The sequence below is a fragment of the Atractosteus spatula genome, chromosome 5 (assembly GCF_055471065.1).
Source record: "Atractosteus spatula isolate fAtrSpa1 chromosome 5, fAtrSpa1.hap1, whole genome shotgun sequence".
Taxonomy (NCBI): Eukaryota; Metazoa; Chordata; class Actinopteri; order Semionotiformes; family Lepisosteidae; genus Atractosteus; species Atractosteus spatula.
Window position 1 is genome coordinate 54,006,761 of NC_142710.1, and position 15,617 is coordinate 54,022,377.

Below are 15,617 nucleotides of genomic sequence, written 5' to 3' on the forward strand. Positions count from 1 at the left end.
GCTGTGCTAAATCATAAATATCCTAGGTCCAATGTTGCTCACTTTGATTCCTTGTAGTATTGATATTGGTGTGTAAATATAAAGCTTTTTGGAATTGCAAATGTACAAATTATGTATGTATATATGCACACACTTATCAGGAACCCACTAGATTAATGTTGATGTGTTTTAACTAAGTGATTGACTGTCAGGTTTAATTGAGTGAACAATTTGTTTTCTCTGAAGACCTGGGAAGTGTTAAGGTTCACACCTATTTATAAATTCAGTTGTCTGCTTTGATGCAAAATTCTGCTCCAGTGGATCTGCGTAGAACCATTAATTTATTGAGCTCTATTAAAGAATGGACAGCTAAACAGTATACATTTCCATTAGCATGCTAAGCCTGATTACAGCCCAATTGCCTTTTCTAAGGAGCAACAATCAATAGCCTTTGCATTTCTGAACAGGGGATCATCCCACATTCAAAGTCAGTCTTTCTTGTGGTTTAGTCATGGACCTCTTGAACTGGATTTGTCATTTTTTAAAACTCTTTGTACCCGTCCTTGTTCTCATTTATTTTTCATTAATGTTGCTGTAGATGCTGTGAGAACTTAGTATAACAAAAGATTGTTGTCACCCTTTTTATTTTTGGATGATTTGGGAGATATATGTTGAATAGGTGAGTGTGTATTTGACTACTTATTGAAAACAAAGTGTAGATCAACCATTAATTAAGTAGACACCTGTGGCTATTTGTAACTTCTGATGCTATTAATAATTAAGTAGTTTGTGTATTTCGTAGAGAGTAAAGGCACCAGCATGTTTATGCTTAATACATTCTTGATAGCAAAGTCCCAGCTAACACTGATATGTTTCTTGCTAGTTTAATGAACTAATAACTTGTTTTTATTTTTGTACAAAAGGGTGCTGAATTACTACTACAGTACTAAATGATTGAAGTATTTTCTGGGTTCTACACTAGGTAAAAATAGGATGCTTCCACCAGCAGCTTGCATTGCCACTAGAAGTATTTATGGTTCCTGACTATTCCCTAGTGCCCAGTGTCTCAAGCAAAATTCCAGATTTTCAAGATGACTGAGAGTTTTACATTTGCTGTGTTGGCATATAGTAATAAGAGTTATAAGAAGTGTTCAGTCTAGCTTCCTCTAATTTTCACTCTGCTATATAGATCTTGGACTGCAGAGAAAAATGCATCATATTATCTTGGTCACAAAAAAAGTTCTATGGAACTGTGAGAATTACGGAGATTAAACCATATTAGCAGACACATGTTTTTGTAGTTCTAGTGTTGTTGCTGCTATTTATTATGTTAAAGTGCAGATGTAATAGCTATGCTGTTGCAGAAAAGTATTAATCGCAGGAATTATGCCTGAAAATAAAGCCTCAGCATCCTATACAAGCAGTTCAGTCTTCCTCTACTATTTGTTGATGCTGTAATGACTTTTAGAAATGTTTACTTTGGGTTTCTACAAATTCATTGGTTTTGCCCTGAAATCCTTTTTCTGATTTGGTCTGTCTTTAATTGAACTGAAGGAGCTCCATATAAATTTAAGGCTTGATGCAGCTGTGCTTATTATTTAATCAGAAAAATACAGAGATTGAAGGATGCAGACAATTAAGGAACACATCTCACAGAGGTAGAAGCAAGTTATAACATTGTTGGTACCCTGTTGGTGAAGCTTGGATGAATACTTACAACATATTACTGGTAATTTGCTGATGTGAAGCAACAGAGAAAGATTTTAATATCATCATGCCAGCACAGAGTGCTGGAATCTCCAAATCCCAGTATGCATGCCTCTTTGTTTTGCTTTAATGCTTTTGAGAAAGGTAATCAGATTAACAGAATGATAATTATCTCGTAAAATCACCTCATGTACAGCAGATCAATTTGACTGTGATTTTTTTACACTTTCAGTGTATTTTAAGAATAAATTAGTTCTCCTTCATTTCTAACTAAAATGGGTAAAGCAAACAATGAAACACATGAGGCTGGTTATTCAATCCTTTGAATGTCACATCTGTCAATACAGTATGTGTGCATTTCATTTTATTGTACATAATGTCACTATAGTTCAGTCGTCATTTACAAAGCAAGCTCTAGCTTTACTAAAATAATTCTTTACAGAATAAACATTTGTCTCAAATCATACAGGAGCTTTTGTGTAGAAAAATAATTTGGGGACCCATTTTGTTTTGCCGGGAACATTGCTAATTTGTATTTTATGCGGTTGAAATTTCATTTAACACCGGTCAAAGCTAAGTGAGAAAATCAGATACACAGATACGAAAACTAGGTCTATGTATTACTTTCCGAAACACTTTATTTCATAGGTAGGCCACATGTGATGATAAAGTTTTACTGGCAATTGAAATCAAAGTGAAAAAGAAATGGCAGCAGTATTGTGCTGCGCAACACCCTACTCAATTCAAATATTCAAATCCAAAATTTCTGATCTGCGTAATCAATCCAGTTAACCAATGGATGGCATACATTCCGTGTTACTGACCAGGTTTTTGCACAAACGCCCTTCTATCGTCGCAATATCCTTTAATTTCCGTTTATATTATTATCACGTTTGACGTGAGAATACGTTCAGTACTATATATGAGAACTGCTCTGTACGAAAGCTGTGTTGTAAAATATTTGTTCTATACCCACTGAAAAAAAAATGTTCATGTGGAAAAACTTCTGTGCAGAACTACATCTACTGTCATTTACAGGGTATGTCTGAGTGGTTATCTGTAATAGTCTCAATTCATGGCAACATGGTTACCAAAACTAAACTTTCAATTTAACTTTTTAAAGCTTCTTACCGCTCAACCTAATTACTGTACTTTCTAGTGATTAATCGGATTGCCAGAGAAACTGAATCAGGTGGTCTGAGAAAAAGGGTAAATCAATCATTAAATTAAACAAATACCAAATAATCTTTATTATAGGAATGCATGTATCTTCTTTACATTACAGTACTCTCCCTCTTTTGCCTCTGCCTTCTTACTCTTGATCCGTCAAATCGTCGTCAAAAGCGAACCTCCTGCCTGGGTGTTGTCTCTTCTCTTCAGCTCTGCTCTTGTTGACGTTATCAAGCAGCTCTAGCAAAAGACTAGCCTTGTTGCACTTTACGGGGTCTTTGATATCGCAGGGAAGGTTGTTGATATAATCTGGGCTTTTGATGTCCCAATATCTCTTCCCGGGGTGCTGCCGTTTCTCCAAATCCTGTAGGTCCCCAGCATCGAGTTCATTCTCCAGTTCTCTCCTGCCCGGGTGCTGTCGTTTATTGTACGACAGGTAGCGTTTACCTGGGTGCTGTCTTTTGGACATGTCACTTTGGTAACCCATCTGAGAATCTGTGGCGTCGGAATACTGGTCCATCAGGGACCGCTTACCCGGATGTTGACGCCTTTGCAGTTCCACATAATCGTCTGTTTCGTCCTCTCGTTTTCCAGGATGCTGTCGCTTTTGCTCCTCGAAGTAGTCATCGTCCTCCTCCCGTCTGCCGGGATGCTGCCTTTTCTCGAAGTCGGGGTATCTTAAATCTTCGTCCTCCTCACGCCTGCCCGGGTGTTGCCTTTTCTCAATGTCTTCTTGGTACCTTTTGCCAGGATGCTGCCTCTTAGAAAGCCACTCCTGTTGCGAAGAGACCTGATCTGTAAGTGAAAGAAGTACGAGGAAAAAAAAAGAAAAGAAAAAGAAGATAAGAGTTATTTAAAAAAAAACTAAAGACAGCATTGGAGTTTGTGCAATACACCGAGTGGAACTTGAAATTAGTTTTCAACAGTATAATTGTAACCCAATTTCTTTACCAACCACAGTAAGAGCGAACTCCTGTAGTTCTGAGAGTTAACGGAGTAAAGGATGACACATCTTGAGGTTTTTAATTTTTAGAGCTATTATCTGAACATTATACTCATGGTGGCATAAATCAGCGATTATCATTTGTGCGTTTTGTGCCATTATATCTAACATAGTTCAACGACTCGACTCTCCGTTATGCAATCAAATTAAATAAACCACGTTTCGAAAGCAAACCTCGTATACTACATGCAGTGAAAGAATTTGATTGAATTGTGTTTTATTTTCGTTCTATTGAAAAACTGACCTGCTTTGTGTCGATTTCTATTTCTGGTCGAAAATAGTTTACAGGAGCTGAAGCATAATATGGCGTTTGATATAGAAACGTGTGTTTCTCGACTTTTAATAAACTACTGTAATATAAGACTTGTTTAAAACAATCTTAGAACGGCTTAAGTGAAACAGAATTAAGTTAATAGAACAGGACAACCAGATGAAAGACCTGTTTTCATTATATAAATAGAATGTGTTCCTGTTCACAGCTGTCGGGGTATGTTGTATTAGTTATTTATTGAATACTATACTGTGTATGTACTGTATACCATATCTGTGTAACTATCAAAATGCGTAACAAAACGTATAAATATCGCGGAATAAATACATGACAACCGTATCGTGAATCCCAGATATTTAATCTACCATAAATTGAAATGGTTATGTGTAAAGCAATGAAAACGGCAACAAAGTAAATGAAAAGAAGCATTAAAAATTTAGCTTTCGAAGAAGTTTGTGAATAGAGCTGCGAAATAACGAGCTACTGTACATACCATTAAGTTTGTCCTCATCTTCGATCTTTTTCAGTAGAGATCTGAAGATGATGTTCTGTGCTCTCTGTAGTATATCATCTAAGGGCACTCGTTCTTCCTTGTCGCTTTCATCAGGGATATTTTGTCCCAGATTGACAGTGAGATTGCAAACAGTGAGAGACACTAGAAGAATCAAGCAGGCAGACCTCATAGTGATGCTGGTTTCCTTGGACCTAAAACAAAGATTAAGATTTTATTAAAGCAGAACTCACTAAGCAGATGGAAAGACGTGCCGCTGTTTATTAAATAATAAATTAATAGTATTGCTAAATAAAGTTAAAAATAGCACGAAATAAAGAAATCACAGTTGCATGCGAACTGCAGGTTCAGAGAACGCGAAACTAATGTAAGGAGGTCCCGTTTGTACTACTGCACATACTTCTGTTTCCCGACTGTAAACGAACTTGCAGACATCCAAAGACGTAAAAACCCATAAGCAGACATGCACATGTAAAATCTCGGCAATAATATTAAAAGTTTAACACTCTCAGTTTGTTGATTGTAATCACCATGACATATCGAAACTTAAAAGACAAAGATGTGGGCACAACAGTGTTAAACCAAATGCCTGGAAAAAAAAACACCATAACTTACCTTAAAATATTGCAGGTTAACTTTTCTTTACAAGAAAGTCTTTCTCTCTGTTCTTCTTATGCACTTCCTCTGCACGTACTTTTAAAACATGACAATAGTGCTGAGGAAGTTTCTTACAGAGGTTTGATTGGAGAGGCACACTAACGTATCCACGCAGGTTTCGAAGTTGTGTGTCCGATATGTTGAGGCTCCTCATTTATAGTTCTCGTACACCCCCAACATGCTAACGATTTTGTAGTAATTTGGGTGGTATCGGTCGTTTCATTGATGTCACCAGTAATGATTTCTAAGCGTGCCTGTCAGCAGGCACAGTTTTATGTTTAACTGTAGAGGTCGCTGTTCTACCTTGGTTTCAAATGTCAGGCTATTCACCAACTTCGTGCAAATCCCACTTATCCGCGGAAAAGAAAACAGTAGAATTGGAAGTGAAATTGAAGTGTAAATTAAGTCATCAAAATTAATACCCAAAGTGGAGTTGCCCCCAGTGATAATATATATAAACTCAAAATTGTCCTTATATGTGCCTAATTAAAAGTAGTTTTTGCCAGTTTTTACCCGTTTTAGTTTGATCTGTCAGCATACGTGCACAGCGATAAATGCAGAATACATTTGAAGATAAGTTAAATAAAACGTTTAAAATGATGATTCACTGCCTTTCATGCAGGATTAAAATGATTGTTGGAAAAAGTTTTAAGAAAACTAAATACATAAAGTGAGTGCTGGTCAAATGCTATATCCACTAATACTACGAAACAACCATTGGAGGTAAGGGTAAAGCTATGCAGGAGGTACTGTATATGCAGGAGGCGCTGTCCGAGGTTCTGAAACCCATGTACCGCTAAAGGACTTCATTTAGCAAAATTCGGCACTCAAAATAACTTTGTTAATCCTCATAGCAACCTCAAAATTAAAAATATTTTTAAAAGAATTGTAACATTTATTAATCAAAGCATGAATAAAGCATAGTATAACAGACAAGCAACGTAGCACACACTTTCTATAGTCCTTTTCAAAAACATTTCTTATTTATGAAAATATTTAAACAGGGATTCTTTGTTTCGGTTATATAAAGAAAGTTTCTAACATAAAAACCTATAAATAAATCTGCCAAAGTAGATGAGTGACTTTGTGAATGGCAAGAGTACTTTAAATTAATTTGCGTAAAAGATACATGAAAATGTCATTTATGTTTTATATAACTTCTTGATATTCATACAAAGTAAATATCACACAAATATAATTGAAAGACATGCTTTACCTTGAAAATCTTCTAAACTGCTATTCAATGTTTTAACATACTGTTGCCTATTTCTTTATACTTACAGTGCACAGGATAATTTTGCTCTTCTACCTTAATTACTTTGTTTATATTAACATCTCTGGTCATAAATAATAGATTTTCTTGTATTTTTAATTTTAATTTATAAGATCCACAATACCAAATACTGTAACTCTATCTCAATGGATTTCATTGTATGAATATCTTAAGAGATCTATGCACATACCAAGTTTGTACATTTTGAATTACTATTGAAAATGTTGAACAAGTGTCAAAGTAAAGTTGTCGTAAATAAAGAAAAGATTTATGTTACAGAACTCTTAAGCTATAAAAATAGTGTATTGATTCTTAAGTGTAACGTTTGCAGATCACATTTTAAACACATTTTGAAGCTTCTTTCATTGGTAAGTGCAGATCATTTCATTACAGTGAGATACCCTTTTACATTTCATTCAGCCATTTGAAGTCCCCTTCTCATAGATGTATAATGAAATAATTCATAGCTGTATGTAAGATACAGCTATGAATTATTTGTAAGATCCACAATACCAAATACTGTAACTCTATCTCAATGGATTTCATTGTATGAATATCTTAAGAGATCTATGCACATACCAAGTTTGTACATTTTGAATTACTATTGAAAATGTTGAACAAGTGTCAAAGTAAAGTTGTCGTAAATAAAGAAAAGATTTATGTTACAGAACTCTTAAGCTATAAAAATAGTGTATTGATTCTTAAGTGTAACGTTTGCAGATCACATTTTAAACACATTTTGAAGCTTCTTTCATTGGTAAGTGCAGATCATTTCATTACAGTGAGATACCCTTTTACATTTCATTCAGCCATTTGAAGTCCCCTTCTCATAGATGTATAATGAAATAATTCATAGCTTTATAAATGTGCTGTCATATCTAATACAGTAAGCTGCCAATACTCATCTCGATTCATGTAAAACACCTACTTGTACCTCTTAAATTCCTGGAGTCACTGTGTTTAAATGCTCAAGAACAGAAACTCCACTGGACTTTGGAAGGCAAGAGATTTATCTCCATTTATCCATGGAAGTTTAGTTTTAAATTGTACATTTTTGTGAAGTTTAAACAGGTTTTATTATTTTATGTTTCTATTGGGTGCTGTCACCCTTGACTTTGTCTTTTACATTGATTTTAGCAAAATACGTTTTCTTTTGAAAATTCTGTTGCTGTGGACCACCTCACTGTATTCTGTTAGGGTCTGAATGGAGAAGGTTAGCACATACTGTAGTTCTCTGTATGACACAATAAAGTTGAACTTTAAGAGTTTAAACTCTTAAACTTTCAAGTGTTTGGTGTGTGTTTTGCCAGTATTACACAAATCAACTACTGTATATTCACGACTACTGTACATTTAACCAATTAAGTGCATTTTATGACTGAAATCTTTTAACCCTTTTTTAAAGAAAAAAAATATTTTCTTAACGAACATATTGCTCATAATAGTACTGTGTGATGTGAGATTAACTATAGGAAATTAATATATATGAAAGTATTTTTACACAATATTCTAGAGTTGCAAATTAGCACCAAATATAAGGCTTAGTACTGATTTGCAACATTTTAGGTTTGGTTTGGCATATTTTGTAGTCTTTAACAGCAGTAACTGTAAAGTGTTCAAGATAAAAATTAACTTCAAACAGATTAATATTATATTTCACTTTAAAAATGTATAATCATTCCAAAAGAAGTATTTATTAGATGCAGTAATTGCTGCTGGAAAAAAGAAATCTTGGAGATGAAAAAAAAGAACCTTGAATTCACTGAATCGCCTTCATTGTTACAGCTGTCTAGAGAGTATAATAGAGGTGTGCCTAAGTTTGGTGATTGAATAAACCACAATTTAACAGTTTTTTTGGACTCTTTAAATGATCATCTTTTTGAGTAATGTGAGCATCAAGCAATGTGAAAGAAGGGTTAAAATTACAACTAATTTAACCTTTTCCCTCATTTGTTTAGCTGTAGCTAATTTAAAAAGAAAACATTGTAGCTTTAAACAAGCTACAGAAACTTTTAAGAAATGTCATATAGCAGTACTGGCAGAGAAAACTTGGATATTACTATAATTGTTATTATTATATTGACTCACAAGCGATAATATAGAGGAGTTAATAGACATTCAATTTTAATTTGATAAAAACAAATTGCCACAGAAAGCTTTCACACATTGTTAATGTGTAACAAATTAAGATGTGTGAGTACAGTTTGTATTATAATTCAATGATGAACCAAGCAATACAGGTTAATTCTACATTAATATAACCCAAAAGCAGGGAACGCTAGCTTGTCCTTCCATTCTATTGCAAACTTGACATCTTTTGTGGTGTAATGGGATTAGAAAATTTAAATCCTCTATTTAATTATATCAATGATTGACAAATAATTCCAAACAAATCCTTATTTGCAAACTAAATTGTAGGATGCCATGGAGAACTGCAAAAAATAAGGAATTAATACATTTTTTTTAAACATGGGTATGGAATTTGGTGGCATGTAAGAATAAAAATCAAATTTAAGGAAAAACACCAGTCATATCTAAGAGCTTCTAATCAGACATACGTACAATTACTAAAGGAATGCTCTTTCTCACATTACCCAACTTTTAACACTGTGAAAATGCAATTGATATATTTAAATTACATTTTTAAAACAATGATAAAAAATAAAGATGCATTGACGTGAGATCACTTTCTGGAAATTAGGTTATTTATATCTAATAAATGACTGATAAATGGTTTGATTTATTACAGCACAAACACAGGAGAAATAATGTTTCAGAAATCTCCAGTGTTTCTGTTATTTTTTTTATTGGACGATATTAACCACATTAAAGAGGATGAAACATTATCCTTGGGGCCAGTTACTGACTAGGTGTAAATTAATGTTTCAGATCCACTTTAAGCAATAACACATTCCACACAGGATTGGTCCAAATCTACTGTCAATTTTCATTAAAATGTAAATAATAAATGTTAACACATATTTCCTGAAAGCAAATAAAAGGTTTCTGACTTAGTTTCCTGAGATTTTGATTCAATTAGGTTTTTAAGACCAAATTAAGGATCAGAGACCTTAGAAATATTACACATTAGCTAGAAATTAGTACTTAGAAATATCATTGTGAAAAATGTGTAGAAGATGACAGACTTTTACGACTATCAAAATTAAAAACAAAACATTTGACATAAGCAACACAAGTGAAAAGGAAGCCTAACTATAGCCTTTTGAACATTCTGCAGTTAAGTAACACAATTTTCTCCCAAAAAGACATTAAAATCTACAAGATGAGTAGAGAGGTCACTCACAAGCTCTGTTTCAAGTTTTTATAAAGGATTACATGTAACTTTGTGTTATTTGCTTAAATCTCATGATGCGGCAACATTACCATTTTGTATAAACAGAGACAACCTAATCTTCACAGCATGATTCAATGGTCACTCGAGTAGGCACCAGCTGAAAAATAGTCATCCCTCTAAACATTCCCCCCAGAGAAAAAGTGCCAAAACATCAAAGTCTAGAATTGCATTAAGATATTAGGAATTCAGCTCCTCTTCTGGAGTTGCCTTGATTTGTGTTGGCCCACCTGACAAATCTTCTCCCGCTGAGTCCGTGTCATGCATTACTCATAACATTCTGTGAGGCGCAATTTTTTATTTCTTCATATAGGTTTTTTTATTGGGGGGGAGGGGGTCAGATCATGACAGCTCCCTGAAAGGCAATCTACAGATGACACAGAGGTTCACAAGCCTGAATACTGTATCTGGAAATGTCTCACTGTGAAGACCTCTCCTCTTACTCAAAACTGAGCAGATGTGCTACCAATATACTGGATTGCGGTCTGACCAGTGACCAATCTCCATTTAAAATGTCTGAAGTAATACAGGGCTTTCAGTGCCTTAAATGTGGGTATGCTTAGTGTGGTGCTTATTTCGCTGTAAAAACTGTAATATTTGTTGTCAAGAGAAGAATAAAAACAAATATTTTGCAACTGTTTCCTGAATTTCTCCTACAGTGACATTGATATTAAACTATTCATTGCCCAATACAAACTATAAAACACTTTAAAGTGATTTCAGTTTCGCATATAAATGAACAGACTATTTTTATAAGTTGACTTTTTTAATCACACTTCCCGCCAGCAAGGTGAGTGTTAGCTTTAATAAATGTGGGAATAAATGTGATGACAATCTAGATACTGTCACAGACTCTTAGAATGGGACCACACAATTTGTACTGAGCAGCTTACTGAAGACTTCACAAATAAAAAAGTTATTTCAGAAGCCAGAGATACAATTAACCTTGTTAATGTTGTAAACAGCCTGGAAGAGAGATGTGGCTGGCCTGTTAAAAGCCAAGATCAATGTTAAAAAAATGATAATTAACCCACTTTAAGAGGAACTCTGAGGAACCAATTAAATTATTACCCATTGTCAGAGTTTGGCTTGCCAGTTGTGGTGGTAAGATATTTGTTGCAAAACGAGATATACCACACTGTCTTACATTACTGTCCTTATCTGTACTATTATTAGTCATTTCTGATTGTAATGGGTTTTTTCAGAATATTAGAGGTTATACAAGCTAATAAACTAAGATGGTGAAAGCTGCAACTCAACTTCATTTGCAGTGTTTTTTGACACTTTGTTGCAGACAAAATCTTTCTGAAAATGTTTTGTTACACAGGAAAGCTGTATAGTGATTTTTTCCCCGTAATAACCACAGATCCTTTGAATATTTGTGTTTTAGGGGGACCAGGAAAATGCCCTTGTTAATGAATTAACAATTACTATGGTCTCATTCTGCACTATAGAATATGTTGACCCAAAGGTGGATTTTTCCCCCCACAATTAAATGATAGTGACAGAAATGTAGTAGATGTTGTGGTGAGCTGCATGATTGCTGAGGCATTACGACACAGACAATAGGTCAGGCACAATAAATACATTCTGTTATGTGGCACTGGAAGCTGCAGATGGAACTTCTAGAGAAAGATGACCAGCTCTCACTTGTGAAGCTGCAGAGGTCATTTCTATTGGCACGTATTTAAATGCATGACAAAGAATTGCATGTGGAGCAGAACAAACTCTTTTTTTTTTAAATAGAATTGACTACTCTTCCTGCCTGAGATCTGGCTTCACTCTTGATGTACACCAAGAGCAGTTGCTTGTGTTGATAAAACATTTTCTTTGAGTCACACGTGGGAAGTCATGAAACACGGTGGTTGACAACGCATTTCATTGCTGTCCTCATCACAATTCTTAGCATGTGTTCTGTTTGTTTTTGTGTTTATGCTTAAAGCGCTATTACTATCCATATTATTCTCCAAAACAGCTTTTTAAATGATTCATACTAGCTCACTGTGAGTACTGTAGCAGGTAGTGGTTTGGTGGTGAATGGACCAGTCAAAAAAAATTGTGAAGCAATGTGCTGCTTATGCCATTTGCAAGTTTGTGCTTAGTGGTTTGAACCCCCCAGTGTGAGGCCTAAGTGTAGCAGACACATAAATAGTATGAATAGTATGATTTATCTTGGAATCCAACTCTTCCTTATAGTGACAGAATTAAACATTTGATATTGAAGTACTGTTCAAGAGCACTTCTGGTTCATTTTGGGTAGTAAGAAAGGAAGAGGGCAAACTGTAAGAAATAGAATAAAAGGCGCAGGACTTGATTTGTGATCTACAGTATTTAATTATGTGTTTTTTAAATGGTAATTAGTACTTTGAACAGCCATTAAAAAAAACTTTCATAGAAACAATAATGGGACATGCAGCAAGAAATATGATACATTTCTAATATGTTAAATATGTTATGCAAGAAAAGAAGTTAAATATTTAAATACGAATCTATTGAATAACTATTTCTTAAAAGGAAGATTTGATTTCTCTAGGAAATCGTTGAAGATGTGCAAGGATAACATGCTTTTTAAACTGCACCCACATCATTTTCCAGGCATGTAGAAAAGTTCTTGCAGTTGAAAGTCAATTGTTCTTCGTGGGTTCTGACAGAAGAGGTGTAATTAAATGGCTTACTGTTAATCATTGAACACCACCAATGAAAAGGAAAAACAAAACAGAAATCACATAAAGATAAACAGGTCTTTTTAACAATGACAATTAAAACAATTAGAGGGTTACCATGTTCATAAAAAGGATAATTTAAATTTAACCTTATCAAGCAGACAGCAATTTGTCATTTTCTCTAAGCTTTAGTTTGCTCTTTTTTTGCTTCTTTATTTTTTACCACAAGACACTTCACAAAGAAAAGGTTAGGAGGCTATACAGAAATATTAAAAAGGCCACAATGTTTTTTTTTAAAAAAAAAACAGAATTAGTGTGTAGGTTTCCCTTTCTGAAGCTTGCTCGAGGGATAAGGATGACATCCAAAACCTTATCTTTGTTCCAGAAAAGACTGATTTATGCACAATGAATCATTCAGCGTGCAACAGATGCACTAGAAAGTTAAAATGCTTCATGAACAAAATATTTCTCTAGTGGGCCATTATGTAAAAAAGCCAGGGTGGTATAACAATATAAGATTGATCTAAAGTCAAACTTTCTTATTGTACTAACAAAGATTTTGAAAACAGATCAATTCATGTTCTTTATTATTCCCAGTGTCTTAGTCTTAAATGACATTTCATATCAGACCAACAAAAGATAATGAGATAAAACAGACAGAAAATAAGAAATTTCACTGCAATTATTAAGAGTACCATGAAGAGCCCCTCCAAATATTCATTAGATTGATGGATTTTTCCAGTTGAAGCTAATCCAAATCATTATCATCACCTGATATCAGTGACTATGATTTGTTATCCTTTTAAAGATTATAGACCTGGGATCCACTATATAAGGACCAATCCTTGGTTTTTTCTTAATTAACTACTAAATTAACAACATAATTGTAATATTTCAGCTTGGCTGTGCAGCTTGACTGCACAGGTATGTTGCAGTGCAGCCATTGGCAATATTCAGCTCTGTCTTTCCTCGGCATGATATCCTGGATCCACACTCTAGAGAGCTCTTACGTCTGGAGTGATTTCTTTTAAGTTTCGTCTTTCTTTGTATAAGTTTGTTTTATTCTGGTGCAGAAGCTGTTCCAACCCCATGCCACTACACCACTATGAGTCACAGCAAACCCAAATATAGATAATGGAAATATTGTTCTGAGTGATTTTGAGTTGACATGATGAATAAGCTTAAAAGAAAGGGGTTTAATCTGATAATATATTCAGCACTCAAACTAGAACACTCTAGATGGGACACTGGGGTATGCCCAGAGAGACATCACTAATTTTCCCATTGCTTGTCTATCTTGAGGGAATATAACCCTCTTTTAAGTGTTGTCTGTGAAAAAACTGAAAACAAAAAACTCCATCTGCCTGTGAGGAACATGGTTAAGATATTGTGACTCTAAATGTCACTGCTTGAAGTCTTTAGTTTCAGTATTAAAAAAAACATTTTAAACATAAGAACAGTCACAAATGAGAGGAGGCTATTCGCTCCCTCTTGTCTGTTGGTAATTAGTAGTTAATTGATCAGCCATTTTTTGACAGAAGCCAGAATATTGGCTCTGATTATGTGCCAGTAGTTTGTTCCAGATTCCTAAAAACCTTTGTTTTTTCGTCTATGTAATGAAGTCAAAACAGAATATTAAAAAATAGCTATATTTTAATTTGCAAATGTTGGGAAATAATTTTTGTCACCATTCTTTATGTAACTGCAGCATCAATTTGTTTTTGTGTTTAGTCTTATTGTCTGTGTTCCAACCTCTGCAGGTTTTGTAATAAAAGAATTGTGTGATTTACAGAATGATGTTTAATCTAAGAACCTTGAACTCCAAGATACAGTACTAAGTGATAATACACTACAATATCTTATCTCTGTATGGTTGTGCAGCTTTTTCCTCCAGCAGGACTTTTAAAAGAGCGATTGCATTTGGTGACACTTTATTCTGTCTCCTTCACAGTTAGACTTTCAGCATTAGAATGCATATTTCAGGAAACGTCAGCTGAAGTATGGGAACACAATACTTGATTCACTTGCTTGTGATACAAGTAACCTGTTTGCCTCATTCTCTATGTGTGGTTCAGCTGTGAGCTAAGTTGTAAAGACACAATTGGTGATGCCAAATAAATTATTAAATACATAAACAGTTCATAGCTACAGTATGTTTCCTCTTCTGGTATTTATTTTACCTTTAAACCAACTTTAATACACTCAATAGCAAATGCAGGAGAAGGATGTGTTAAAAACAGATTGAAATAAATACCCTTCAATCCCCCTGCAGCTCCAAAACCTATGGCAGTTATAGTATATTGATCTGCCAGCTTCAGAAAGATCAGAAGCATTTTTGACTGCTCTGATTGAGCAGAGTGTCCTGCATCTCCAGACAAGTTTCCAAGTTTGGATACATTCACAGCAGCAACCCCTGGAGCTCATCTGGGAGCACATCTGGGGTATCAATATGTGGAGGAACCTGCAAAGCTTGTGTAATCAAACCCCACACTGTGAGCTAGAGTTAATTCCAGGGAGGATATTTGAGCAAAGTGATCAATGTGGCTGAGGGAAAGTTGTTTGTCTTTTGTTCCACCACTGTAGGTTAGCATCATGCAGAGTATGACATTAAGAAATTATCATCAAATGCCTGAAAGATTATGGTGTTAATATTCATGTTTCCTGCACCCTTAGCAAAAACGAAACTTTTTTTTAGATGTTTATCCTTTTTATTTATCCATCAGATGACTGGTGTGCAAATAGAACTATGTCACTGCTTAAAGTCTTTAACATTTTGCACCATATGTTGTGTGGTTTTCCACTGCTGTGGTATATTTCCAGATCCTTATAGGATTTTGGTGATTCATTCATTAAAGATATAAATTCACAGCTTTTGGATAGAAAATAATACATTTTAAGATAATAACTGGACACAAGACAAACAGTTTTAATAAAGTCTCTTTATATAAGGCATGCTTATCTCATTATTGTTAAGCTAGAAAGGCTGAATTACAGTCTGGTACTATTTAATTTGCTACTAAAAAATGATGTT

General features: G+C 34.5%; 1 protein-coding gene across 1 annotated transcript; it reads right to left on the reverse strand.

The window, feature by feature from the left end:
• Positions 1–1,547: 1,547 nt before the first annotated feature.
• LOC148835277 (pro-thyrotropin-releasing hormone-A-like) lies at positions 1,548–5,433 on the reverse strand. The gene is made up of 3 exons (XM_088916355.1): positions 5,257–5,433; positions 4,624–4,835; positions 1,548–3,651 (listed from the first exon to the last, which is right to left on the reverse strand). The coding sequence occupies exons 2-3, from the start codon at positions 4,811–4,813 to the stop codon at positions 2,999–3,001; spliced, it is 843 nt and encodes a 280-aa protein (XP_088772481.1). The 5' UTR covers positions 4,814–4,835; positions 5,257–5,433; the 3' UTR covers positions 1,548–2,998.
• Positions 5,434–15,617: the final 10,184 nt, after the last annotated feature.

Bases quoted from the DNA above. Each gene is read 5' to 3' on its own strand.
- LOC148835277 (XM_088916355.1), bottom strand. From the start codon at position 4,813: ATGAGGTCTGCCTGCTTGATTCTTCTAGTGTCTCTCACTGTTTGCAAT. The intron at 3,652-4,623 runs GTATGTACAGTA...TTTCACTTACAG, and splicing joins AGATGAGGACAAACTTAATG to ATCAGGTCTCTTCGCAACAG.